Below are 27,958 nucleotides of genomic sequence, written 5' to 3'. Positions count from 1 at the left end.
TCCTGTCTTTGGTGTTTCAGCGTGGCAACTCAGTAATGAAGGTGTGGATTCTGAACTGTTACAATTTGTTGCAATTGTTGATATCCTATGGAACATTAGCAACAGTTGTATCAATTATAACAGCTGCCTTTAATGAAACTAATGATTCTGCATAGCAGGGCCAAAAATAAGAAATGGATCAACTTAGGTATCAACTTACAGAGTCGGTGACACCCATGATCTGCTTCAGAAAGAGATAAGAAGGTGAAAAATTAAACTTCAATATTAGCAACATGGTCACAAATAGAAAGTAATTTATTAAAGTTCTGGTGAACTATCTGAAAACGAAGTGAAAAGGTGTTGGAAGGTGAACAACCCCTTCTGTTAACAGAGCTAATCAATTTGCAAAGTTCTTTATTTCATGGGTATAAAGCATTTCCACAGTTTTGGTTACCCTAGATGGATTATTAGTTCCATTTTCACAATGCATTGCAAGCCAGCCTTCTACCTATGTATGGATGCTACAGAGGGTGGGGACTAGTCTTTTTTTTTTTACCTTGCATATTTTTTTTTTTATATTGGACACTACACCTGCTAGCTATATAGTGTATAGTGGTGCATTGTCAGATTAGCAGAGTAGTGGATCCAAACTATAGGAAATATAAAAAGTGGGGCCATGTCACGTAAGGTCCTTTGCACATGCTTTCAGGGTGTTTATTCAGATACCTACTAGTATCACCCTTACACTGATATCTTGACACCATTTCCCTCTGCCTATAAAAGTGTTGATATACCTACAATTGCCACATACTGTAGTAGTTTTAGACCATTTTCACCGCCTACACATTAAGCAGTTATTTTACAATACACTCATATGTTGATCCTTTCCACCAATTATCAAATTATTGACTCAACAATAATCTATACTTCTAAATATTTTCTGTTATACCATATTTGGGACACCATTCATGGTCACTGACAAATCTCCTTGTGTGCCAGAGCATAACATTTAAAAAGTGTATTCATAGACCATGTTTCCTTTATTATTTAAAGCCATACTTTAGCTAGGACCACTAACTTGTTTAAAAAAATAAATGTATAATGATGCATTTGTACCTACAACAAATGGCAACTGAGATAACAAAGAAATCATTGACAAAGGGTTATTTACATAAAATATATTTTAACAAAATTAAGAGACTGACTTGTCTGAAACAGAAAAAAAAATGATCACGTTTCAGTATTATGTAAACGTTGCAGAATCAAGAATTCGAAAATCTTGAAAAGGATTCCTAATCATCAGCATACCATCACCAATAGCAGCCAGTACCTGTTGGTACAGATATAAGTTATACCATAGCAAAATTTACAAAAAACAATTATATATACGATAGCCAGAACATAACAGATACATTAGTATTCTAAAATAGCTTGAAAGGGTAATAAGAAATGTAGTGCAGCTGAAAGCCTGTTCATAAAAACTTGTGGTTACCAGTGTGGCTTAATGTACAGTTCTGCACTCATCACTTCCTGTGCGATTATCTGAACAAATTGACCAGAATAATTTCAACTGACCTGATCAATTATTTGCATTCAAACTTTTACTTGTATATCAATACATAGGATTTATAAAGGTCATACTTATTTGAGAGGCACTAGACCAAAGCATAGTAAATCAAGATAGATATTGAAAAAAACTGAATAAGTGATGAAACATTCATTATCTCAAACAAATATGTGTGAAAAAGCAGATGAATCAGTCTTTCAGTATTTGTTTACAACGCTCTCTAACCAAATAAGTATTTGTAAGTAGTTGATAAAAATCCAGTTAAAGAACAAGGAGAAAAATGCTGGGGCACCAAAATAACTAATCTATGCTTACATCACTGATGAACTACACTTCTCAACTCCTAACTCTCATGCTTTTTAGAAACAGTAACCAATGCTTTTACATTAATCAAGACTAGTTCCAGCTAATAAAAATATAATTTTTCATACTACTGCACATGATTATCGATACCTGCATCAGCCCAAATGTGCTGGATATAATTTTGATTAACATCACAGTACTAACTAATTTTTTAACCTGGGCCAGTGTGCCTCTTGTTTGAAATTAACTGGTCCAAAGTACTTTAATGTAAATCATGGCAGTGTTATGTCTTTCTGTGCTCTCAGATTTCCTGAATGTGCCCAGCCCAAGTTCCAGTGGGGACCTGGAAGCACAGAAAAAGCTGGCCAAAGTACAGGTTTATATTTTAATGAGGTGTACAAGTCTGGGGGAAAAGTTTAGCGATTTAGGTTCCTGGCAGTGAATAAAAAAAGTGGCACATCCTAGTATTTTCTGAATCTTTCATCTGTAATAGCCAACTCATCTTATTGCATGTTAGTTGCTCAGAATGTTTAGCTGAAAGCCCCGTGCACAAAGTGGTGATTGGCCAATTCAGCAAATTAATACGAATTAACTACTTGCCTGTGTGACAGCTACACAGATATTTTTATATAAACAAGGGAAATCATGCAACAGTAAAATAATTATGCATTTTCTCTTTCCACAAAAGAAACTACAAATGGAAAATAGGTGATATTAAAGGTTTGCATCTTCCAAAGGGGTGTTCTTACGCTCTGCCTTTAACCAATTCACGCCCAAGTGCATCAATCCTTATCCAGGTCAACGCTATCCTTTAAGTAATTTTAAATCCAATGATTAAGGAGAGCATTTCAAGCAAAACTGCTGTGATTCAATTTATTTTGTGGACTACAATTCATTATTGTAGTCCACAAATAAATTTAATCACAGCAGTTTTGCTTGAAGTTCTCTCCTTAATCATTGGATTTGATATTAAAGGTTTAGTGTAACTGGATTCCTGTTGTTGCAGATGTGTGTGTGGGGCACGATTGCCTTGCATTGCTCTGGTTAATATCCTAAATGTATGCAGGAAAGGTAAATTAACTATTGTTTATTCTAAAATAAAACTCCAGAAGCTTCTGGTGCATGTGTCATACCAAATCCTTCCACTGATTTTAAAGAAGTTGTTTGTCTGTTAATAAACTTTTAGTACGATATAGATGGACCTATGACCTGTTCAATGACCCTGACGACCAAAAAATAGAGTACGAGGCTTCAGATTTATCATTATTGTTATGGGTTTTTATATTATGTTTTTGTTCAAGTCCTCCTTTTATTCATATGTTGTTCTGATTCCAAATGGTTGCCTCGTTACTACAGTAATTGAATATAGAGCCGTTGCTACTCGTCTTAAAATTCCACTGTCTGTACATATTAGATGTTACTCTTAAGGGGAATTTCCCCATTGAAAACTTTACTGTTGCTCTATCATACATTGAAAATGAAATTATTCTAAGTAGCATGTTAGGTCATTCAAAAACATAAAAACATACACAAAAAATCTGCATTTTCTTAAGACTCCTTTTCTTATTTTCTTACCTGTGCAATTAATACAGCAATACATGACCAAAACAGCCAAGTCATGAAATAGTTAAGCCGGGAATGCAGCTTTTCAAAGCAACCCTGTTACAAAAAAAATATAATAAAATCCAGTTTTAGACAGTTGTATTATTTAAATGGAATTAGCCTTTCAACATTTATGTTATTCTTGCCATTATTTTTTTTAATAAATAAAACAGTATTGGGAATTAAATAAAAAGGCATAGTGAACCTGGTGCATCCAGTTGAACCTACTGAAGCATGCTTCTATTATGCATGTAAACCAGCGTCCTAAAGAGTAAAATCACCCTTGTTTAAAAGTCATAGGATATGCATGTTTTCTTAACCAGAGTGCTGGTTCCAGTTGGTGGAATTGGCAGAGGACCCCAGGCATAATAGGACATGGCTGGGGCGGAGCAGGGGCGTGGTCTATTTTCTATTCTATTATTCGAGAATTTAAATATTGTGAGGTATACATATGGACACATAAGGCCACTGTTGTTAAATACATTTGTGTGTACCTCTTGATAAAATTCTTTTGTCTCTGTAATGTTTCCATTACATGATGTAAATGTCTCATTACAACAAGTCTTCGGTATGGTAAAATTCTGCTTGTACCACAAAGTGGTTTCCCAGTCAGTGTAGTTGTGGAGGCCACAACAGTGCAGCTGTAGAAAAATAAAACAGTATATTAGAATATTTATAATGTTTAGATTGTCAGGGTCCGTACAGTTCATTTTCTAATATATGATCCTTCATTTCACTATTGGAGCTTGAGCTAAGAGAAATGAAAGGGAAGATTGCCAAAGTGGCAATTATTTTTGCATCCTATCAGTAAGTAATATAAACTGATAAAGTCAATCAAATATTATTGCGGTTAAGAAATGGTTTAATAACAATATAATACACAAAAGCCATGAATATTATATCCTTATAAATGATGAGTACTGATGTCATCAGTTATAAACGGTGAGTAGTGATGTCATTTCTGTCACATGACTCACTGAAAGTCATATAATATAAACTGATAAAGTCAATCAAATATTATTGCGGTTAAGAAATGGTTTAATAACAATATAATACACAAAAGCCATGAATATTATATCCTTATAAATGATGAGTACTGATGTCATCAGTTATAAACGGTGAGTAGTGATGTCATTTCTGTCACATGACTCACTGAAACTTTATTATAATTAATAAAGTACCCCCTGTTGCAAAATATGAGGATATTAGAAGTTACCTCGGAGTTCCATGACCTATATAAAAACACTCTGCTTTCGGCCTCGTGTTTTTATATGGTCATGAAACTCCTCGGTAACTTATAATATCCAAGAGGGGGTACTTTATTCACTATATATTTTTCTTCTTCTCTAAAGTGGCTAGGGTGACATTAAATACTTTATCAAACACACACATGGACGGTAAGATACTACTATTTTAAGGTATGGAAGGATCAAGAAGGCACAAGGAGAGTGGCTCTCCTTATCAGGTCAGTGGTATAGGTTTGAAAATTTAACCTGCCAATGAAACAGTGTATAGTCCATTGGCAGATGAGGAACTGAACAGAAGTCACAGCTTCTCTTCAGTTTTCAGTTCCAGGTGTTCCCATCAGGTTTTTGACCAAAACAAAGAAATGTGACTATAACATCTATGGCCTTGTGTGGTGTCTGTCTATTCAACTTTTGGGCCAGATGGTTCCTTTCCATATGTGTTCGTCCTGAATATGCCGCTTTAATAAACATGATGATATGGACCCACATGTAGACAACGAAATTGCATGAGAAGGTAAAATTCCTGTCATTTCCTGATTGCTGATCTGTGTCTAGACACAATCTGACGGGATCCTCTTAATTTTCTAATTTTCACCTCACACATGACCAAAAATAAAGTTTATGGAAACAGCAAAGATTATGGTTTCCTTTAGAAAATGCAGAGCTCGAGAATTGGAAGAGCGAATTGTAGCCACCCAGTAAAAAATAACATCATAGCATCGGAAATTTAGAATTTACAATTTACTCGTCTTTCACAGATTTTCAAAATAAAAAGTGATATGGGTTATACAAGAAGTGAATGCAGGAAGTTTTCTGATGACAGGATCCCTTTAATATAGGAAGAGAAGAGTATGACAACTAGATTTTACAACCTACTACAAGCGAAGACTAATGTAAACTATAAACAATCTCTGTAAACTGATGTATAAATGTGTTGGCCCTATGTAGATAACAGATAACAAATAAGACACACTTGTGGCAAGATGGGTTCAAATCCCAAAAAGTTCTAGATATGACTAATTTGTATATATATATAAAAGGATCCCTGTTCTCCTGATATGATCTCTTGGTGAACGCCCCCTATTCTTTTGTTTTGTTGTTTAAAGGCAACAAAGCACTGCAATATGACCTGATGTTTTATAAACAAAAGGCCAATGACATGGGGCTGTTAGCATTCTCCCAACACACAGTGCCATAGTGTTTTAAATTCTACTGAATGTGAACTGGCTGTTGGCAGGGTAATATATAGGTTAATTCAGTGCAGTTATGGCATAAGTTAGTATATACTGAAAATACTGGCAGTCGTTGCTCACTTTGTCTATAGCTCAATTCATTTAGATTATAATGTAAAGAGATTAAAGAGCATTATCTGGATCAGAAAAAAAAACAATGGAATTTGTTAAGATTGATTCCTTGTGTAAACATTAATTCCTGTTGTCAAAAATGGAGATGATTCAACAGATTTTTATGTTGCTACTTTTACTTCCACCCCCAAAAAAATATTACATAGGACAACAAGAATTACAAGGGGTGGTTCACCTTTAAGTTAACGTTTAGTATATATATATATATATATATATATATATATATATATATATATATATATATATATATATATATATATATATATATATATATATATATATATAGTTATAGAATGGCCAATTCTAAGCAACTTTCAATTAGACTGACATATTTTATAGTTTTTTAAATGATTTGCTGCCTTCTTCTTCTGACTCCTTTCAGCTTTCAAATGGGAGTCACTGACCCCATCGGTGGAAAAAAAAACTATGCTCTGTAAGGCTACAGATTTATTGGCATTGCTTTTTATTACTCTTCTTTCTATTCAGGCCCTCTTCTATTCATATGCCAGTCTCGTATTCAAATCAATGCATGGTTGCTAGAGTAATTTGGTCCCAGGCAACCAGATTGCTGAAATTGCACACTGCAGAGCTTCTGAATAAAAAGCTAAAAAACTCAAGACCAAAATTAATAAAAAATTAAAAACAATTACAAATTGTCTCAGAAGATCACTCTCTAGATCATACTAAAAGTTACCTCAAATGTGAACAACCCCTTTCAGGTATGGGACCTGAGGTTTTCCAAATAAAGGATAGTAATGTAATTTAAAGGACAGATATGGGACATGTTATCCAGAATGTTAGGGACCTGGGGTTTTCCGGATAAGGGGCTCTTTCCATAATTTGGATCTACTAATAAAATTATATATATATACACATTAAATAAACAGAATTGTTTTGTCTATGACAAGGATTCATTATATCTTATTGGAATCAAGTACAAGGTATTGTTTTATTAACAACATATTAGACTATACCGTTTTTGTCAGAGATAATAGCAAGGGTTAACTCAACAATGTTAACAGGGGTTATAATCTGAAGGCACTCTAATCTTTAACCACGGGCTGGCACAAAATGCTTTTTTAAAGAAAAAACATCCCAAAAATATAGCCTTCGTGCCTTGTGGGCACTTAGCCAAAGGTTTGTTTTATTATTACAGAGAAAAAGGAAATCATATTTAAAAATTGAAATCATTTGATTAAAATGGAGTCTACAGGACATGGCCTTTCCAATAATTCTGAACTTTCTGGATAAGGCACACAGTAGTGAGTTTGAGGTGAATGTGGTGAGAGAATGCCAATTTGCCAAGTCAAAGTATTAAATCTGCCTCTCCTTAATATTGTAGGTAATAAAGAATAATATATGGTGCCAGTTTTACTTTTGATTAAAAAATCTTTAAAAATTGCCCCTTTATTGGAGCTCCTTATACATCCGATAGTCGATGTCTGTTTTTCAAATGAGGGGTTGGCGTGTCCTAAAAGCCCCTTCCAGAAGCATAGTAGGAGGGGGATAGCCAACCACAGCTCTGCATTTACACAATCAAAGACAAATTTCAGTTCCCTATCAGGTCAGTCTAGCTTCTGATTCCATCCTACAGTGCAGTGTGCCACTCAGCCTGGGAAAGGAGGCAGCAGGAAGTGGAACAAATAATTAGAAAATTATAAAAAAAATAAACCAATTTAGAAGTTGCTAAGAATTGGCCATTCTAGAACATACTAAAAGTTAATTTAAAGGTAAACTACCCCTTTAAGATTTAAAAGAAGCAGAAAAAGTAAATCTGCATGACTCTCATTGCCTTGCTATAAAGCACACAGATGCTTACTTGTGATATTTAGAAACCTTCTTTTTCCAGAGAAAAAAAACAAACATACGGAAGGTTTCCCAAAAAAATAAAAAAGGGAAAAGGATCAATCACACCTTGTAGCCAAACTTGCTTCAACTTTGTGTGATATTTTTGTTTTGTTGCAGGTTTAGAGAGTGGACCTTAAAAAGCAAGTAGGAAAGTGTCCAGACTGTGGATTAATTAAGCCTGCTGATTATGTTTCTCTCTGTAAGTTACCCACGGTTGCCAAATGGCATCATAGGTGGAGATTCGATTTTAATTATGCGCCGCCATTAATTCCATATTTGCTCTAACATCCATTGCTGATGTGTTCGGTTGAAATTGGTCCTCCGGGTTTCCAAAATTTGGCAATCAAGGTGGTGGTGGTGTTAAATAGGTGGAAAAGCAATTTTTTCATAATTTAGGGACATGGTGCGGGAACATCAGTAGCAACGCCACTTGTGGTTCATAAGGGATGTCCAATTCAAGACCTTTCGTTATAATATTAAACACAGATTTCCAAACGTGCTGTGACAATGGGCAGTCCCACCATAGGTGAAGCAGTGTTCCAGACTGACCACAGTTTCTCCAGCAAAGCGGGGGAATGAGATTGAGAAATTTTATGCAAGGTTGTCGGTGTAAGGTGCCACCTATATATCAATTTTTTGTGGGACTCTAAGTGGTTAGTGCATCTAGTTGCACCTGATAAGACTTGTGCCGCCTCTAACCATTTATCAGGATAGAGCGATAAATGAACATCTCTGTCCCATTTAATCATATATGGATATTTGTATTCTGGAGGATCTGAAAGAAGCGATTTATAACAGCTAGAGAGTACTCCCCTCATGGACCAGCCATTAACCGAAAGTCTCTCTAGAAATGAAGGCTGAGGAGGAGTTCTGAACCCAGGGATGTGAGATTTGAGCAAATGTGTAGGGCGTAAATAGGTGAAATAGTCTCGGTTATTTAACAGAAATTTGGTTTGCAAGTCTTGGAACGATAAATATGTACTGGGACCAAACAGGTCCTTAACAATTTGCACACCATTAGTAATCCAGGATTGTAAAGATAAATCACTTATGAAAAAATGAAGACTTTGCAATGGCATTCTTAGAGAAATAGTCGAAATGATGCCTAGATCAGATCTTGCTTTGTCCCACACTTTGAAGATTTTAGCAGTAGGGGGTAACATCTGAGTTCCTTTAGGTCTTTACCAAAGAGGGGTCCACAGTAGTTGGGGAATTGTAAGTTTAGGCATTTCAAAAGTCTTTAAGTCCAACCAGTACCTGCATGATAACGGGCTATGCATTTTTACAGCAGTATCCAAAAGAGAGGCTCTAAAGTAACAAGATAGGTCAGGCATTCCAAAATCACCCACAGAAGTCGGACGTTGTAACACCCTAGCTGCTGTGCGAGGCTTCCTCCCTCCCCATATAAAGTCGCTCATTTGTTTCTGTAATAGTTTAATGTATTGTGGCGGGAGATCTATCTGGATGGTTCGAAATAAATACAAAATTTTTGGCAAGGCCGTCATCTTTACAGCATTAATTCTACCAGTCCATGAGATACAGTATATGAAGGTTTCCATTTAAGGTACAGTTCTTGAAGGGCTTTCTGCAGGGGTATATAATTGTGTTTATATAACAACTCACCTACGTGAGAAAGGACTCTCTCCACTCAAATAGATAATTACTTTTAAGAAGACCTACCTCCTGAGCTGAGACATTAATTGGTAGGGCCTGTGTTTTTTGAGGACTAATTTTATACCAGGAGACATGACAAAATTAATCTAGTTCTCGGAAAACATTAGGAAGTGTGATGTGTAAATTAGTCAATGAAATCACGTCATCGGCAAAAAGTCCAATAGTATTATTGCCAAGTTTTGTTGGGATCTCCCTGATATCCCTAATTCTGATTGCCAGTGGTTCTACTAGGAGGGCAAAGATCAAAAGAGATAAAGGGCACCCTTGTCTGGTACCATTTGTGATGGTGAAGGCGTCCGACAGGATCCCCGATGTCAAAACTTTAGCTGAGGGCTTTGAATAAAGCGGTATAATTGCTCGTAAAAAGTTGTCTCCTAACCCAAACTTAGTAAGTGTCTGCATCATAAACCCCCAGTGTCGAAGGCCTTCTCCGCATCCAATGACAACGGTAAGGTTGGGAGTCTATTTCGTTTAATAATATGAAGTAGGTTATGAAATCTTCTGGTGTTATCAGGGGCTTGTCTTCCGGGGACGAATCCCACCTGATCATAATGAATAAGATGTGGTAAGACAGTATTCAAACGGAGTGCCAAAATTTTAGAGTAAAGTTTAAGGTCAGTATTTAATAAAGCTATAGGCCTATAATTACTGCAATATTCCAAAGCTTTACCTGGCTTGGGGATAGTCGAAATGTGTGCCTGGAGGAACTCAGGTTGTATTTTCCCTGTTTCCATAATAGATTGAAATACTTTTAATAAATGGGGAACTAAAATATCAGCATAATGTTTGTAATAAAAGTTAGTGTAGCCATCAGGCCCTGGGGCTTTACCCAATTTTAATAATTTTATAGCTTTGAGGATTTCATCTTTAGTTATTGGGGCATTTAGTAGATCAAATTGGGATGCAGAATGTCGTGGAATGTGAATTGAGTCCAAATACTGTTGAATTACCTCTGTTGTAGGTTGTGGTTCATCAGTATTGTTAGATAGGGTGTACAGGGAGGAGAAGTAGGAGGTGAACTGGTTAGGTATTTGAAGCGGATCAATAATCTTGAGTTGTCTCACTTTTAGATATTGGATTCTCGTATTGGCCTGTTTTTTACGTAGTTGTGAAGCTAAAAGCTTGTCTGCTTTATTACTTTTGGTGTATTATAGTTGTTTAAGAAGTTTTAATCTGTACTCAGTCTTAGCGTAGAAGTTTTTGCAATTTAAGTTTGAGTGTTTGAATTTTGTCCACTAGGACTTGAGAAGGCTGTAAATAGTAATCATGTTCAGCTTGCTGTATTTGGTGTTGTAACTCCCGTGTTTGAGATTCTCTTTTCCTACGAAGATTAGTAGCCTGTGAAATAATCTCCCCATGCATTGTAGCTTTATGGGCTAACCAAATGATTTGGAAGTCCATCCCTGGAGTAACATTGTTCACAAAATAAGAGGTTAAGGTTTGTTTCAAGTGTTCCTGAATATCTGGATGAGTTAGAAGAGAATCATTTAATCTCCAGGGGGAAAAAGTTTTCCTGTCCGGAGACAAACTGAGTTCTATTCCAACGGGGGCATGGTCTGACCAAGATTGTGTCCCTATCCATGCTTTATTGGTTTGGACTGTAGTTTGGGGGTCTAGCAAAATTAAGTCGATTCTAGAGTGGGTTAAAAACCTGGGGGAATGAAACGTATAATCTTTTTCTGTTGGGTTTTGGGCTTTCCAAATATCTATAAGAGCAAAATTATGTAAAAGGTCTTTAAACTTGCGAGCCTGTGATAATTGATGCTGTGTGAAGGGGTGTTGAGATGTCCTGTAGATATCCATGATAGGATCAGGAGCAAGGTTGAAATCTCCCGCCACAATACATCTACCTTTTCTAAATTGCATTAGGTGTGCTAAAGTTTTTTCAAGAAACTGCAGTTGGTTATCATTGGGAGCATAGACATTTATCATGTATAAAGCTGGTTGTTCAGAGTACATAGAAGCAATAAATATCTACCTGAGGGGTCAGCAATCATGCGATGCATACTAAATGTGACCTTTGCAATATTTAATATGGAGACACCTTTAGATTTAGTAGGAGAAAGAGCATGGAAGTCATGCGGATAATGTCTATAAATGAAATGCTGGTTGATGTGATTTTTTGGGTTTCCTGAAACATCAACACATCCGCTTTAAATTTGTGAGCCTCATTAAGTGCTAGGTTCCTCTTTTGAGGGGTATTTAGCCCTCTAGTATTTAAATAATACAATTTAACCATAATATGCATGACATATTTGCTCTACCACAAGCTGAATCATCAGTATAACAAATTTCAGAGCTGAAACCCATACATACAAACAGTGCAAAAACATTATTATGCTAAGATCCTTTAAAATAAAAAAAAACAAAAGCAATCTAGATAGGGAGTGAATTATACAGTAAGAAACCTGTAATAAAAATAAATTAAAATGGGAAACCTTCCATAAAAGAACTGTGTATAAAGGGATACTGTCATGGGAAAAACATTTTTTTCAAAATGAATCAGTTAATAGTGCTGCTCCAGCAGAATTCTGCACTGAAATCCATTTCTCAAAAGAGCAAACAGACTTTTTTATATTCAATTTTGAAATCTGACATGGGGCTAGACATATTGTCAATTTCCCAGCTGCCCCAAGTCATGTGACTTGTGCTCTGATAAACTTCAATCACTCTTTACTGCTGTACTGCAAGTTGGAGTGATATCACCCCCCCCTTCCCCCCCCCAGCAGCCAAACAAAAGAACAATGGGAAGGTAACCAGATAACAGCTGCCTGTTAGATCTAAGAACAACACTCAATAGTAAAAACCCATGTCTCACTGAGACACATTCAGTTACATTGAGAAGGAAAAACAGCAGCCTGCCAGAAAGCATTTCTCTCCTAAAGTGCAGGCACAAGTCACATGACCAGGGGTAGCTGGGAAATTGACAAAATGTCTAGCCCCATGTCAGATTTCAAAATTGAATATAAAAAAATCTGTTTGCTCTTTTGAGAAATGGATTTCAGTGCAGAATTCTGCTGGAGTAGCACTATTAACTGATGCGTTTGGAAAAAAACATGTTTTCTGATGACAGGATCCCTTTAAGCATCTTCGGATGGCGCAGGTAAGAGAGCAGAGCTGCACCCAAGTAGATCCCAGATGGTGTTTAAACTGCGAATGTGGGGGGAAGAAAAGAGAACTGTTATCCGTTAACAATGCCAGCAACAGTGCTGGTATCAGTCAGAAAGGGAACAGGCGAACGAGGAGAAGTTATGCTCCAACTTCTTGAGCCATAGTTGAGGTAGGTGAGGAGAGAGATATGTTAAAGGTAAAGTCAGCCAAATACATTACCCCTCCTGCCAATCTTTGTGCAATCGTTGTACTTGCTTATGTGGAGGGGATCTTGGCGGAGAATCCAAAGTGATAAGCAGATTCCATCTGCGCAGGGCCTTTCTGGCTTCCTCTGGAGAGGCCAAAGATGTGACCATGCCTTGCCTGTTAACCAAGAGCTTCACTGGGAATCCCCAGCGGTAGGGAATACTGTTGTCCCGAAGGATCTTGGTAGTTTCCAGGAATGCCCGCCGTTTTTCCAGAGTAGCCTGGGATAAATCAGCATAAATTTGTAAATCCGCATATTGGGTCGGCCAGGTTTCTTTGCGGCGAGCAGAGCGTAGCAGTTTTTCTTTGACATGAAAGAAGTGCAGCTTGGTAAGGACATCCCGCGGAGCTGAATCTGGAGCGTTTCGTGGTTTAGGAATCCTATGGATTCTGTCAATTAACAGCTCCAATGGCAGGGTATCAGGCATGATTACCTTGAGTAGGCCCGCTAGGTATTCGTCCAGGTCCTGTGCCAACACTGACTCCGGGATACCACGCAGCTTCAGGTTATTTCTGCGAGAACGGTCTTCCAGGTCTGCTACCTTGTTAGCAAGCCGTTCAATTTCTTTCACTGCCTTATCTTGGTTTTCCGCCAAGTCATTATGGGCGTCGGTGTATTCCCCCATCTTGGCTTCAATATGTGACTATGTGTCTCCTATTTCTTGCAGCTCCTTGCGAATGTCCGTAGACAGTTGTTTAATGTCAGCTTGTAAGGTATGTTTGAGATCTAGAAGCATAGTTTTAAGCTCCTCCGCCGAGGAGCGTTGCAGATCTGCTTCCTGCCGGGGTTCCGAAATTTGATCAGGCTGTGTGGCCTCCAAAATGGCGCCTTCCGTAGCTTGTTGATCAGCAGTTGTTTGCGCAGCAAAGTATGCTGCAACAGTGGAACTTGCCTTTTTTTGCTGAAGTTTAGGTGCCATACCTCTCCGAAGTATGTAGATGAAAAAAAGTCGGTGAAATCTCTCAGTCCTCGTGATGATTATTGGTTTGTGGCTCAGTACAGCACAGAGCTCAGAATTTAAGCGTCCATGTGCAGTGGTAGTTGGCTCCGCCCCCCAGTGCTATTTATTTTGACTGGGAAAAAAGCAAGCACTGTCTTTATTCACTTGAAAAATTATATATATGGATCCTTTGGTAATTCTCAAATACTATGATTTTATGTTTCCTAGGGGACCATATCAAAATGGTGGAAGTTCTGGGAAAATCCAACTTGTCTGAATGGGACCACAACAAAACCTGCGTCAGTTCCAGAAAAACATAAAAGCAGGGCTCTACTGTAATCTGTCTTATTTCAGAAGCTCTTTCAAGTTTCACTCAGTAGCATGTACATAAAGTGGCTATTTTATTTGTCTTAATACCGCCATAATTTTGGACACAGAAAAAATGTGGTATAAAACATTTATATATTGAAATGCTTTTATGAAGTAAAATTGATTTTAGTTACCTCTTTTTGAATGTTGTCGACAGTCAAGTCAGATTTACTTCCATTATAGTTTTCAAATGCCTTGAGCATTGGGTTCAGTTCAAGATCCATCTGAATGCGGTATTAAAAAAATGATATGCAACTCATTAAATAGATAGTAGAGCTTGCCCTCAAAAACAGCTTTTTTATTTTCCAGAAAAACACCCACCAATAATCTCATAGGCATATGTCTTGCAATTGTATGGGTATTTTCAAGCAGTTGACTAGGAATGCCAGAGTGCTAGGATGCTTCTACATACTTAGACATTTTAGAGATGCCAACCCGCAGGATAAGGGTGATGGGAGGACTGCAACACACTGTATGTGCCACCGCAAGTTTTCCCAAAATCTCAGAAGTGACCACTGTTGGAAGTGACGTTACGGTACACAGACTAGTCTGAAGCCTTTCAAATGCACTTTCACTAGAAAACTAGGGGACTGACATAAAGGTGACTGGAGCAAAATTGTGTAACTCCTGGAGAAATCATGGAATTAATGTGCCTGTTTTTTATGCTGTGTCACCCTGTTAAAGACTTTGAGGACTGATACAAATTAAGCCTGCACAAGGCTTCTGGGAAGCTAAATATATTTAACTGTTCACTTCAGCACATTCCACTTTTGGATTATTTGCACTCATTTTGGCTCTACTTTCATACATGCTCCTGCATTTTACACTCAAGGGTACTCATGAATGCCCTTTTTCATTGAGACATTCATTTATTAGAATTGGAACAATTAACATAGTGGGACTTTTGGTTGCACATTACTCTACTGAATGTATCTGCAGGAAGCTGCTTTGTCTGTGCCTACCCTGCCTATGCTGCATCTGAGTGCCATTATGACCAGGAGGTTGCTGTGCTATCCACAGGAGAGGAGGGAACATATAGCTTTAAGGGTATGTCTTCATATTATTAAATATTGGGCTATAGTCCTGCAGTAAGGACAAACTTTTTGTTTTTTGGTGTGGGTATTGATTGTAGTTTTTTTGTTGTAAATTTAATTGTAGTATTTTGGAGTCTTTGTTGGAGAAAAATTAACTTGTTGCTTTACCAGTTCAACACTCAAAGCAAGTTAGGCATAGAACAGAATCCAAACCTTATGGTTAATAAAAATCCATTTAAGCGTTCTTTTTAAAAAGTTGGTATGAAATAGTTTGCCATGTTTCTAATATAATTTGAAACTGATGGGATCCATCTCTGGTGTCAGAAAGCAGAATTTTAAGTATTGTCTAAATTGCCACTAGAGAGTTATTGCCATTTGTTATCACTAAATAAAACTATATACTACCTGCAGTGATTTATGCTCCAGGAGGATTATGTAGCAAAATTTAAGAAAGTTTTGTCAGGTACTAGACATTATCTTAAAACAGGGTATATAGATCCTACAGATGCTTATTCTGTACTACAACTAAGCATCCTTTGCACGCTAAAGGATTGTGTGAGTTACCGTGTTACAAAAGTTAATTGGTTACTAGTTTCTCTTCCTCTATAAGAAAGAGGGAGGGTTGTATTAAGAGCAGAAGTGGTCAGAGTGACTAAAATTACCCAATTTAAAATACTTTGCATACTCGTGACTTTTGTCTGTGAAAACATGTACATCACTAAAAACCATGTTTCTGCTACCTTTACTGTATACAATGTAAAAGAAGGCATACCAAAATAGGAAAACACTTTTTTTTTTTTTTAAAGGGAATGAACATTTACAGATATATCCAGTAGATGGGATAAAGTTACATGAGAAAACATCCTTGGGGCTCTTACACATGGGTCTTTTTTGTGCATGCAAAAATGATTACAATATAATGAACATCATGAAATAAATAAGTTGAATGTAGGTGCACTCAAATCTGCATCTCAAATGTATACAAAAGCGATAAAAATGAACATTAATCTTTATAGGTATACATGGGCTCAGTTAACTATAAATTTCTATTGAATATAATCCACTTTTAAAATGTGCATGCAATTAATTTATTTGCCCAATAGTAAGAGCTGCATAAGGGCTAGTGTTCTCCCCAGAAAAATATGTTGCCCCCCCCCCACACACACACTAAAGTAACGGTTTCTACAAATGTTGATAGGGCTGTGCACTTCAACAAACACAGTGTGCAGTCCTAACAGTATGAAAAAAGTCTGTGTGTGATCTTGTGGGGGTGGCACTGGGGCACAGAGGAGTTTTGCAGTGGAGGAAAACAGGCTGGGGAAAACAACATGCATCACAACATGCAATGGCAGGTCTGGATGGGGTCCCTAAGTAAACAGATCATTGACTTAGAGGCAAAAGATCAATTTAGGCCACCACATTGGTAGACAAATCGGCAACAATCTGTTCTTTTGGTGACCAAATATGTAGATCTTCCTGTGTATGGTCTGCTTTACCTAACTTTTATTAAAGGAACTATAACACACAAAAATGGAAGTGTTTTATAGTTGAAAACATCACTGCGTATCTTGACAGCGCTATATAAAAAAATGATGATGATGTATTGTTGGCCTTCGTTGGTAAAACTGACCTGTTTGTTTCAGAAACACTACTATAGTTCATACAAACAAGCTGCTGTGTAGCGATGGAAATTGAAAAAAGGCTATATAGCCTTTTACCAGTGCAGGGCAACCATGCATTATATTTTTATTACTTTTTTGCCGTTACTGTTCCTTTAAGTCTTCCCAAGGTGTCAATATACTATACACTGATTACACATGTGCTCTAAGATACTTACCCTGTCCATATAAACAAATGTCAGTACCCCTGCAGAAGCCTCTAAGCAGAGCACGACCACAATAAAGTACATAAACTATGAAAGAAGGGGAAAAAAATGTGTTACTCTTAGTTTGATCAATCATTTTGTTCTGTCCTGCGATGCACAATATTTGCTTATCTATCTTTTTTTGCATTGTCTATTTTCTTTTTAAAAATAGAAAATACATTAAGAATGCACAATACATTAAAAACAATATATTATCTCTTTATTCTTCTCAACACTACTGTTTAATTAAAGAAAGTCAGGCAGATACACGATCCATTTACATTATTATAATCATTTAAACTGGTTTACTACTACTTATACAGAGAATAGTGCATATAATATATAAGCATGTAAGGTCTTTGAGGATGATATAAAGGCAAGAGACTGCAGGTAGAGATATTTTACACAGATGTACAAGGGTGTTTTGACTGCCTCAGTCTTCTAATTAAGAGTATCGATGGTCAATATGCCCTTCCTTGCCTGCAGTACATATCCCTTTTTCTGAACTGAAAACATGCTGTCTATGGCAAAAACTAGCAGAACTAGTCAGGAATTGAAATACCAAATCAAGAATTTCCTTCTCAAAGTGCTAGACATAGGTATTGGAAGTGAGTGGAGGAAAGGAAGGGCATTTTGACAAGCAATATCCTGCTCTCACAGGATTTCTAGTATCCTTATATAACACTGGTTAGATATCCCTGTTTCATATATAATTTGTACTCTGTAAATGTTTGTAATTGTAGCCATTGGTTCTGATTTTTAAGTTTTCTACCAGCCAACTAGTTAACGCTACAACTCCAAATTTTACTTATTCACATCATGGGCATGTCATAGTACTTAAAGGGCATGTAAAATCCCATTTATACTTTTTTAATGAAAAAGAAACCTATCTCCAATATACTTTAATTAAAAAATGTGTATTGTTTTTATAAGAACCCTGACTGTATGAAGTGAAATTCTCTCTTCATTTACTGCTGTGAATAGTAGGTCCCCAACTGCTCTGCAGGGAAACAATCATACATATGAACAGCAGGGGGAACCCCCCATCTTACTTCCCAACCATGCAGAACTCAAACAGCTTTGTTTGTTTATTTCCCTGTAGAGCAGGAGTGCTCATACTTTTCTAATGCAAGGTCTACTTTTAGTGATGATGTCCCATTATGATCTACACGCATAAAAGCATTGTTAACATTCTGTTCCATGGAAAATATTACTGAAATATAAATTTATGAGAAAATGTATATTGTTATATTTAACAAACAACTATTTCTTATGCAACCTTAATGTTATGAATATTTAAATGAAATGCATGAAACACGAGGGTGATTTAGACAAGCGGTTTGTTGACAGTGTCTTGAGATCTACTGCTCACCAGCTAAAGGTCTACTGGTAGATTCCGATCTACCTTTTGGGCACCCCTGCTGTAGAGCAGTCGACGACTGTGTAGAGATTTGTATTGGATTTTATTTTTGCCTTTACATCCCCTTTATTTTTGCCTTTACATCCCCTTTATTGTTTCCAACTCCAGTTGCAGGGACAAAATTATGGAATACATGTGGGGTTTTACCTTGACGTGGTATGGTGGCTTATCAATATTATGATCATAACTTTGTAACAAAAAAAACCCTGTTTCAAAATTACATGCACTGGCATATTTACTTGAATTACTTAGACAGGGCTTTATACTTTTTGAAATTGACCTCAGGTGTGCATCCACAACCCCCCCATAGTTACAAAATTATGGAGCCATATTTAAACAGATAAAAAAAACTAACTAACTAACTAATTAATCAGCCTTGCTGTATTGGCTTCTGGCAGATATTATTTGACTTGTGCTTTATGATGATCCCCAAGCAGCCCAGATCACACAGAGCATGTGCACAGTCTTGGTCTTGCAAAGATGTTTAAAAAAGTTAAAAGATGGTGACCCCCTGTGGCCAACTTTGAAAGCATAAATCATTTGTTTGATTATGCTCGTGGGGCAGTAAGTTCATGTTTATTTTTAGTGTACAAAATACATAATTTCTAGCCTTATTCTATTTTAAACTTTACTTCCCCTTTAAAAGGGGAAAACAACCAAAAAGTAACACTCTTCAACAGCACTGGCTTTCACAACCAGGAAGCTCATGGAGAGCTTTGAAGCTTTCAGCTTAAAGAGATACAGTGTTTATAAAGGATAGCCATCAGACACTAGTGAAATATTTCATACAGTACTTTAGCCTTTCATTAAAAAAAAAAGAGTTCCATTTAATACTCACGCATCCCTGCTTGCAACGTGAACCCTTCTTTGAGATGCAGCACCCCAACAAACCATTAAATACAAGGAAGAACGTTCCAGTGACAGCCAAACAGGAGGGTATAAGGATATATCGATCATTAAAGAATGACTGATAGCTCCTGTAGGTTTTGATATTGCAGCAACCTGCATACAGTAGGCAGCCTGCACCAACCTAAGATAATAGGAAGGAGAAAGTGTTTATTTTTTATGCACAAAAACACCTATACAAACATTTTCTAGTAGTTCCAATAAATTTATATTTCTAATTAACTTATATATAATATCTTGTTATACCTAATCAGAAATTATGGCCAATTGCAGTGCAGAAAGAAACACTGTCTAAACAAACATTATGCAAAATATTTTGCTTCTCCTCTTTAGACAAAACAAGTTGCATGATTAATCGGGCATTGCTTCCCCCTATCACTAAACGGCTTCAGTGACAGATAGGAAGACAGGAACAGAACAACAAGATATTAAAAACTATAAAAATGTAGCCTCTATAGCACATTGCTTTCTGGATGCAAAGGTCACAGGTTTGATAGCATTCTAAATTCCATGGTAGGGAGAGGCAGAGTTGTAAAAACAAATAAATGCACTTTTGGATTATTTCTGGCTATATGAGATTTATGCTTTGGATTCTTTGCACCCCTGCATTATTGACCCGAAACACAAGTTGTGCTGGTACCACACTGTTTATATATATTTATACACATATATCTTGATACATTGTTCTTTGAAGCGTTACTTATATATTATGTTTTATGAGCTTTTTCTTTAAGTTTTTTTGTTTTTGACTTGAGTTTACACGCATTGTATATATTTCCCACGTCACTGATTGACGTCACAAGACCTCCCTTCCCGCCACTGATGTTTTAAAATGGTTGCAAACAAAGGTTCCGCTCGCACACCCTGGCCTACAGCTCGATGCTTGGTGCTCGGTGATGGAGGGGTCGGCATCCTCCGAAATGTACAATCGAACAGGAATCACTGGCAAGCAGGGCCAAGCCTTGCGTGTTTATTTTGCATTTTTTCTGCTGAATAAACACGCAAGGGCTTGGCCCTGCTTGAACCTGCCTTTGAGTGCCAGTGATTCCTGTTCGATTAAAATGGTTGCACTCATTCTGTTTGTTGATAAAGGCTAGGGATCTAGTTTTTGTTTAATAAACCTTTTTTCTTTATAAGTCCTGTGTGTGTGCGCTTCTATCGAGGAGCCTACATACAATTTTTTACAGCTTTGCACCCAGGCAACGACTTTTAGCAGCATGATCATGTTTTTAGCTTTTATGTTAAAAAAAAACACCCAGCCACCTTTTTTCATATGTTTCCTTTCGGGAAATACATTGCTTTTTAAGTACGTTTACTACAAAAAGCACTGACAACATTCTTTGGATATTGAAGTTGACTAGATGTTATTTTCATCACGAGGCTGAGAATACGTTCTTTTCTTCGGTTAACTCATAACAATAAATGCCTACTGCAAAATATGGCATTCATTTATATATTTTTTATTGAGAAAGAACCTGACTGTTGGTACATGTGCAGCTATATGCCAAGTGCCACTTCCAAGTCTTCTAATGGGTAGAAGAATAACAATGGAAATGGGGGCATAAGCTTAGGGCAAGAGTTAGACAATCAGCTAATATATTTCAGCTAATCACATCCTTTAAATCAGATATAATTGTACAGGTCATAATAGTGCCTTGATAGGATACTTCTGCCTGAACACGTGCAGTTTTCATTCTTGACATAAGCTTGTTTTACCCAATAAAAATCTGCTGAAAAATTGTTCAGTGACACAAATGACTCACAATCATGAGTTCAGAAGGTTTTGTAACTGTATAAGGAAAAAACAAGAATACTTAGAACTATGAAATTTGTAACCCCTTAAAGGGTTTTTGACCTTTAAAGTAACTTTTAGCATGTTGTAGACATTGCTTTTCTGAGAAAAATTGCAATTGGTCTTAATTTTTTTTTGGTTTTTCAGTCATTTAGCTTTCTGTTCAGTTGCTCTCTAGTTTGGTGTTTCAGCAGCAGTCTCAATGCCAAGGTTCAGTTTACCAGGCAATGTTTAAATGAGAGACTGGAATATGAACTGGAGTAAAACTGAACAGAAAGCAATACAAATGAACAATAACAATGACATTTTAGGATAACAGAGAAATAGTTGCTTGGTTGTTGGGGTCAGTGACCCCCGTTTGAGCTGGAAACAGAAAAAGAAGACAGATAATTAAAAAATAATTAAGTCTAACTTTCGGCCTCCCCCCAAAAAAAAATTAAAAAATAGCTCAACCAGCACTTTTAATATAAGCGTGATAAATTGTGATTATTCATGTTTTGTAATAGATTTATTACAACTACCCTGTGTTAGAACATCAAGAGTTACACAATATGGTGCTGCATTTAAGACTGCTTACAATATGTACTTTATGACAAGTCTCTTCGAGGCAACACTACTGTTATACTGTAACATTTAAAATGTCAATAAAAATATTAATATTGTTATAAAAAAAATAATGAATTCTAATTGAAAAGTTATTATTCTATGTTATTATTAAAGTTATTATTATTATAAAGTTATTTTCTATATTATTCTATTGCAGCGCTCTGCGTGGGAAGTTGGGAAATAGAAGCAAATTCCATTGCTACAGCGCCCTCTCCCAGACTAGGTATAGTTTAGATAGATACGTTTACGGAGTCTGAAATTTGTGCTGTTCCTTGTTATACCGGCCGGTGCTGTTCACAGTCATTTCTCAATGCATACTAATTCTTCCCTAATTTGATTGGTTTTCGGTTGAAAGCTATTTTTTAAGCCATAAAAACTAAATTTAAGCCACGCAAAGCCATGGGATAGTGCACAGATATAAGCAGACACTTCAAATTATTGTCTACTGTAAAAGTACGTATGTAGGATCAGCAACATTAGAATTGAAAGGGATCCTGTCACCGGAAAACATGTTTTTTTTCAAAACGCACCAGTTAATAGTGCTACTCCAGCAGACTTCTGCACTGAAATCCATTTCTCAAAAGAGCAAACAGATTTTTATATATTCAATTTTGAAATCTGACGTGGGGCTAGATATTTTGTCAATTTCCCAGCTGCCCCTGATCATGTGACTTGTGCCTGCACTTTAGGAGAGAAATGCTTTCTGGAAGGCTGCTGTTTTTCCTTCTCAATGTAACTGAAGGAGTCTCAGTGGGGCATGTGTTTTTACTATTGAGTGTTGTTCTTAGATCTACCAGGCAGCTGTTATCTTGTGTTAGGGAGCTGTTATCTGGTTACCCAGCAGTAAAGAGTGATTGAATTTTAGCAGAGCACAAGTCACATGACTTGGGGCAGCTGGGAAAATTGACAATATGTCTAGCCCCATGTCAGATTTCAAAATTGAATATAAAAAAATCTGTTTGCTCTTTTGAGAAATGGATTTCAGTGCAGAATTCTGCTGGAGCAGCACTATTAACTGATTCATTTGGACATTTTTTCCCATGACAGTATCCCTTTAATGTTTCATATACATCTTTTATTGCATGTATGGTTTACTGAGGAGCCTCAGAAGCAGAATAAATAACAGGGATGGAGGGAATAAGATTTTGTTTGGCGGAGGAGGGAGATGGGGCAGCGCAGTGCGAAGGATGGGGGTGTGGGAAGAAAAAAAAACATGCCAGGGAGAGACGGAGGAGCAATGCTGGGAAGTGGGGAGCAACTGGCAGGCAATGGCGAGGTGAGCTGGGGGATACGACGTGCATCACTTAGAAGTGCTGCCCTATCTTGTCGGCAGAGCAGAGCGGCCAGGAGAGATAGCCAGGGAGGAGAATCAACTGCTGCAGAATGGATGGTCGCCCTGTCGCCTTTTCTCAAGAAGAGCTGGTGGAGTTTCAGTAAGTTATTTCTTAATAAAGGCTTTGCAATTTAAAAGTTTAATTTGTATTGGTGTTTATTTTTCGATGTATACGAACGAATTTTATAAAAAAAAAAATTTGATGTTACTGGTCCTTTAAGAGTCTTTACACTCAGGGAATTCTTACCTGTTCGACCTGCGCATGATGCTTGCCTGCAAGTATGAACTAATAGAATACACCTGGCTGTGTTTCCCTGCAGAGGAATGCATGAAAGATCCACCGAACAGGTAAGAAAGCTTGTGTTTGCGTGTGTGTATATATGCAACGCAATAACACTTTTTTTGATTCACTGAAAACCCTGGTATTGCTGGTCTTTTCTATGTATATGTAATTCCTTTACCGTGCACCCAGGTTGTAAATTGAAAGGGAGTGCTGTCCATTACTACACAATGTGTGTGTATGTATGTACTGTATACAGAGAACATAAGACTAAATTTATGTGCAAAGCTTTAATGGTGTATCAAGACATCACACACACTATATATATATATATATATATATATATATATATATATATATATATATATATATATATATATATATATATATATATATATATATATATATATATATATATATATATATATACCATATACACAGGTCATTGAACCCCCGAGGTAACTTCTAATATCCTCATATTTTACAACTGGGGGTACTTTATTTATTATAATACACAAGTTTCAATGAGTCATGTGACAGAAATAAACAAGGGAAAGTTGTGCTCACCACTAATTTTTAAAAAAACAGGCAGGGGTGCAATGAGGCTGTGACCACAAAATACATATAGACAAATACAAGAGGTCCTCTGCACTATATTTAAGCTGGCCAACTACGTCAAAGTCATCCCATATCTGGCCAGTCCTACGCTCAATTTTCATTTGATTCACTAAGAATTCAATTGCTTCATTATACATTTTACAAAGGGACTAAGTTTGGGAGTTTTACTTTGAAAGCAGCTAGTAATTTGCAAGGTAAAACTTAGTCCCTTTGTAAAATGTATAATGAAGCAATTGAAATATATTGCAATATATGGACAAACAATCCCTGTTTTGTTTAACGGGTAAGGCAGTTTTCAGTAGCAGTATGCACAAAATGTCTCTGTCTTAAATATATTGATAATGGGTTGAGTGCAGAGGACCTCTTGTATTTGTCATGTGACAGAAATTACATCAGAGCTCACCGTTTATAAGGATATAATGTACATGATATTCATGGCTTTTGTGTATTATATATAGTCCTTTTAATATATAACATGCCTTATGGAAACCGTAGTATTTCAGCAGTGACAAAGTTTATTGGATTAACAGAAAATATGCAATATGCATAACAAAATTAGACAGGTGCATAAATTTTGACACCCCAACATTACATCAATTCTTAGTTGAGCCTCCTTTTGCAAATGTAACAGCCTCTAGATGCCTACTATAGCCTTTGATGAGTGTCTGGATTCTGGATGGCGGTATTATTGACCATTCGTCCATACAAAATCTCTCCAGTTCAGCTAAATTTGATGGCTGCCAAGCATGGACAGCCTGCTTCAAATCATCCCATAGATTTTCCATGATATTCAAGTCGGGGGACTGTGACGGCCATTCCAGAATATTGTACTCCCTCTGCATAAATGCCTTTGCAGATTTCGAAGTATGTTTAGGGTCATTGTCTTGTTAGAATATCCAACCTCTGCGTAACTTCAACTTTGTGACTGATGCTTGAACATTGTCCTGAAGAATTTGTTGATATTGGGTTGAATCCGACCCTCGACTTTAACAAGGGCCCCAGTCCCTGAACTAGCCACACAGCCCCACAGCATGATGGAACCTCCACCAAATTTGACAGTAGGTAGCAGTTGGTGTTCCTCTTCTGCCATGCAAAGCGCTTTTTGTTATGACCAAATAACTCAATTTTTGTATCATCAGTCCAAAGCACATTGTTCTAAAAGGATTGTGGCTTGTCTAAATGAGCTATTGCATACAACTCTGTTTGTGGCGTGAGTGCAGAAAGCACTTCTTTCTCATCATCCTGCCATACAGATGTTTTGTGCAAATTGTGCTGAATTGTAGAACAATGTAGAGATACATCTGCAGCAAGATGTTCTTGCAGGTCTTTGGAGTTGATCTTTGGGTTGTCTGTAACCACTCACAATCCTCCACATATGCCGCTCCAGTATTTTTCTTTGCCTGCGAGACCTGTGTTTTACAGCAACTGTGCCTGTGGCCTTCGATTTTCTCATTAAATTCCTTACAGTTGAAACTGACAGTTTAAACCTCTTAGAAGGCCTCCTGATCTACTGCCTAGGCGCGGGTAAATAATCTGGTTGGAAGAGGCACAGCCGTGCGCTACTCCACAGCCACCGATCTACTACTACTGTTGCTGCCAGACTGCACACTGACTAGTCACCCAGGGACGGAAGGAGGGACGGGGCAAGGCCAGCGTTATGGCTTTCCAACATGCAGCCAATCGCTGCATGTTGGAAAGTCCCAGACTTGGGGAAGTAGTGAAGATTAAACATTGGCAGGGGCTGTAACAGTCTGGGTGTTTACCCGGGAGTTTTGGTCTCACAAGTGCCCTTTAACCTTTTCTCCCGGGCAGGGGGTGGGGCCATGATGTTGAGAGGGCTATTATGCGGCCGCATAATTTGGAAAACCTGGCACGAAGTTTTGACCCGGGCAGCGCTTCAAATTACCAGGCTGTCTGGGTCAAAACCGGACAGGTGGCAACTAAGACAGTTCCAGTATTGAAATCAGGGAAGTCACACAAGCTGTAGCTCCACGGCCAGTCTGGCAAGGCATGCTGGGAGATGTAGTTACACCTGAGTTTGAGGTTTGCAAATCTTGGAGCCAGCCTTCCTGCATTGTCAGGGACCCCTTCAATGTTGTCTTTGGGGGGGTGCGGAAATGCCTTACGTGGGCTGCTGGGAGTTGTGGGTTTGTGGCCTCTGTTGAAAAAGCAAGTTTAATCCCTGGGGTAAGTGTTGTATGTCAAGCTTGGAGTTGTTTTCAAGGGCAGCTGAAGGACTGCAAGGTTCCTGGGAGTTTGTGGTTCAAACTTTTATTATAGATATCAGTCATTTATATAGTACCAGCATATTCCTAAACTATTCTACATAATTCTCATCATGCCCTGTCCTAATGAGCTTGCAATCTGAGCTGCCTATACACACGCAGTCTTTATCAACAGTTTTATCAGGAGTCAGGAATGTTAGGAGGAAACCCACTCGGGAAGAACATACAAACTCCAAACAGACATGCTGTGGCATATGGTGTAAATATGGGGGGGGGGGGTAGTGTGCTCCACTACAGTGTGTTCCATCCTTCCCATTGCATTTAAATGGCTTGCTTTATATTGGGGGGAGCCAGGGTTGGCAAGTTATGCCCTGCTTATAACCCCAATCTGTCCGTGCGGGCACCCAGAATGAATAGAGTTCATTAAGTGAAGGAGAGCGTGTGCAGACTTAATTGGTTATATATATATATATATATATATATATATATATATATATATATATATATATATATATATATATATATAGATGCAATTAGGAGCACTCACGGTTGTGGTGTGGAAATACCTTTATCACCACAACCGTGAGTGCTCCTAATTGCATCTATTTGTTCTCCTCTGAGGAGCACCCGGGATTCGATTTACTGAGGGTGAGTGCCGGTGAAGCATTTGTCTATATATATATATATATATATATATATATATATATATATATATATATATATATATATATATATATATATATATATATATATATATAGTCCTTAAGTTAATAAACCATATTTGATTTTTATTTAAGACCTGAGTACTAACTTTTTTCACGATAAATCCTGGTGTGCAGCAGCATTCTTCTCGAGTGGATATTGTATTCCTGTATTGCACCCAGGTGTGTAACTCCTGTGTGTGCCCTAGCCCTCCATTGCATATATATATATATATATATATATATATATATATATATATATATATATATATATATATATATATATATATATATATATATATTTTATATATAAATAAAATAAATAAATATAGTACCCCCTGGTGAAAAATATGAGGATATTAGAAATCACCTTCGAGTTCTATGACCTGTATAAAAATGTGTTTTTTATATGGTCATGCAACTCCTCGGTAAGTTATCCTTGTATTTTACAAGAGGGGGTACTTTATTCAATATATTAATTTAGCTTTAGAAATAGAGTAATAACCATCTGTTTGGAATAAATTTTTATGGGAGGTAAGCTGATAAAAAAAAAACAGGTGAAGTGAAATGAAGTAGATCTTCCGAATTGTTCAACTTAAACAAAACTCGTGACTGTCTAGGAACACATTAGAGGTAGGTAGTGTATATATGTAGCATTCAGGAAAGGGCAGATAGTAGAAAGACACAGGTAGAGAAAACCAAACTACTTCTCTCTAGTAGCAGATTTACAATATGTTATTCAGTATTCTGGGACATGATCCTAATAGCAGGGAAAGTGTGGTTCCTTACCCAGAAGAGAAGAGTAAGGATTCTTAGGCACAGCCGGGACGATGTATCTATCAATCTCCCCATGGTGTCTCTGTCTCTCACATCCACAGCGTCTCTGCACTTTCCCCTCAGGCTCCGCCCTTTCCACTCACATGATCTG

At 37.2% G+C, this 27,958-nt stretch overlaps 1 protein-coding gene across 1 annotated transcript; it reads right to left on the bottom strand.

Moving 5' to 3' along the window:
* Nucleotides 1-1,142: 1,142 nt before the first annotated feature.
* On the bottom strand, nt 1,143-27,958 carry XB5740125.L (provisional ortholog of tetraspanin 3 L homeolog). The gene is made up of 7 exons (NM_001095286.1): nt 27,820-27,958; nt 19,408-19,599; nt 17,123-17,197; nt 14,386-14,475; nt 3,946-4,092; nt 3,425-3,508; nt 1,143-1,309 (listed from the first exon to the last, which is right to left on the bottom strand). The coding sequence occupies exons 1-7, from the start codon at nt 27,880-27,882 to the stop codon at nt 1,223-1,225; spliced, it is 738 nt and encodes a 245-aa protein (NP_001088755.1). The 5' UTR covers nt 27,883-27,958; the 3' UTR covers nt 1,143-1,222.

Source organism: Xenopus laevis, chromosome 1L, assembly GCF_017654675.1.
Source record: "Xenopus laevis strain J_2021 chromosome 1L, Xenopus_laevis_v10.1, whole genome shotgun sequence".
In the NCBI taxonomy this organism is placed as follows: domain Eukaryota; kingdom Metazoa; phylum Chordata; class Amphibia; order Anura; family Pipidae; genus Xenopus; species Xenopus laevis.
The sequence above is the reverse complement of the archived record's forward strand: the minus strand, read 5'-3'. Positions and strand labels throughout refer to the sequence as shown.

Bases quoted from the DNA above. Each gene is read 5' to 3' on its own strand.
- XB5740125.L (NM_001095286.1), bottom strand. From the start codon at position 27,882: ATGGGGAGATTGATAGATACATCGTCCCGGCTGTGCCTAAGAATCCTT. The intron at 19,600-27,819 runs GTAAGGAACCAC...CTATTATCTTAG, and splicing joins TCCTTACTCTTCTCTTCTGG to GTTGGTGCAGGCTGCCTACT. The intron at 4,093-14,385 runs GTAACTAAAATC...ATTTTTCTACAG, and splicing joins TCGACAACATTCAAAAAGAG to CTGCACTGTTGTGGCCTCCA.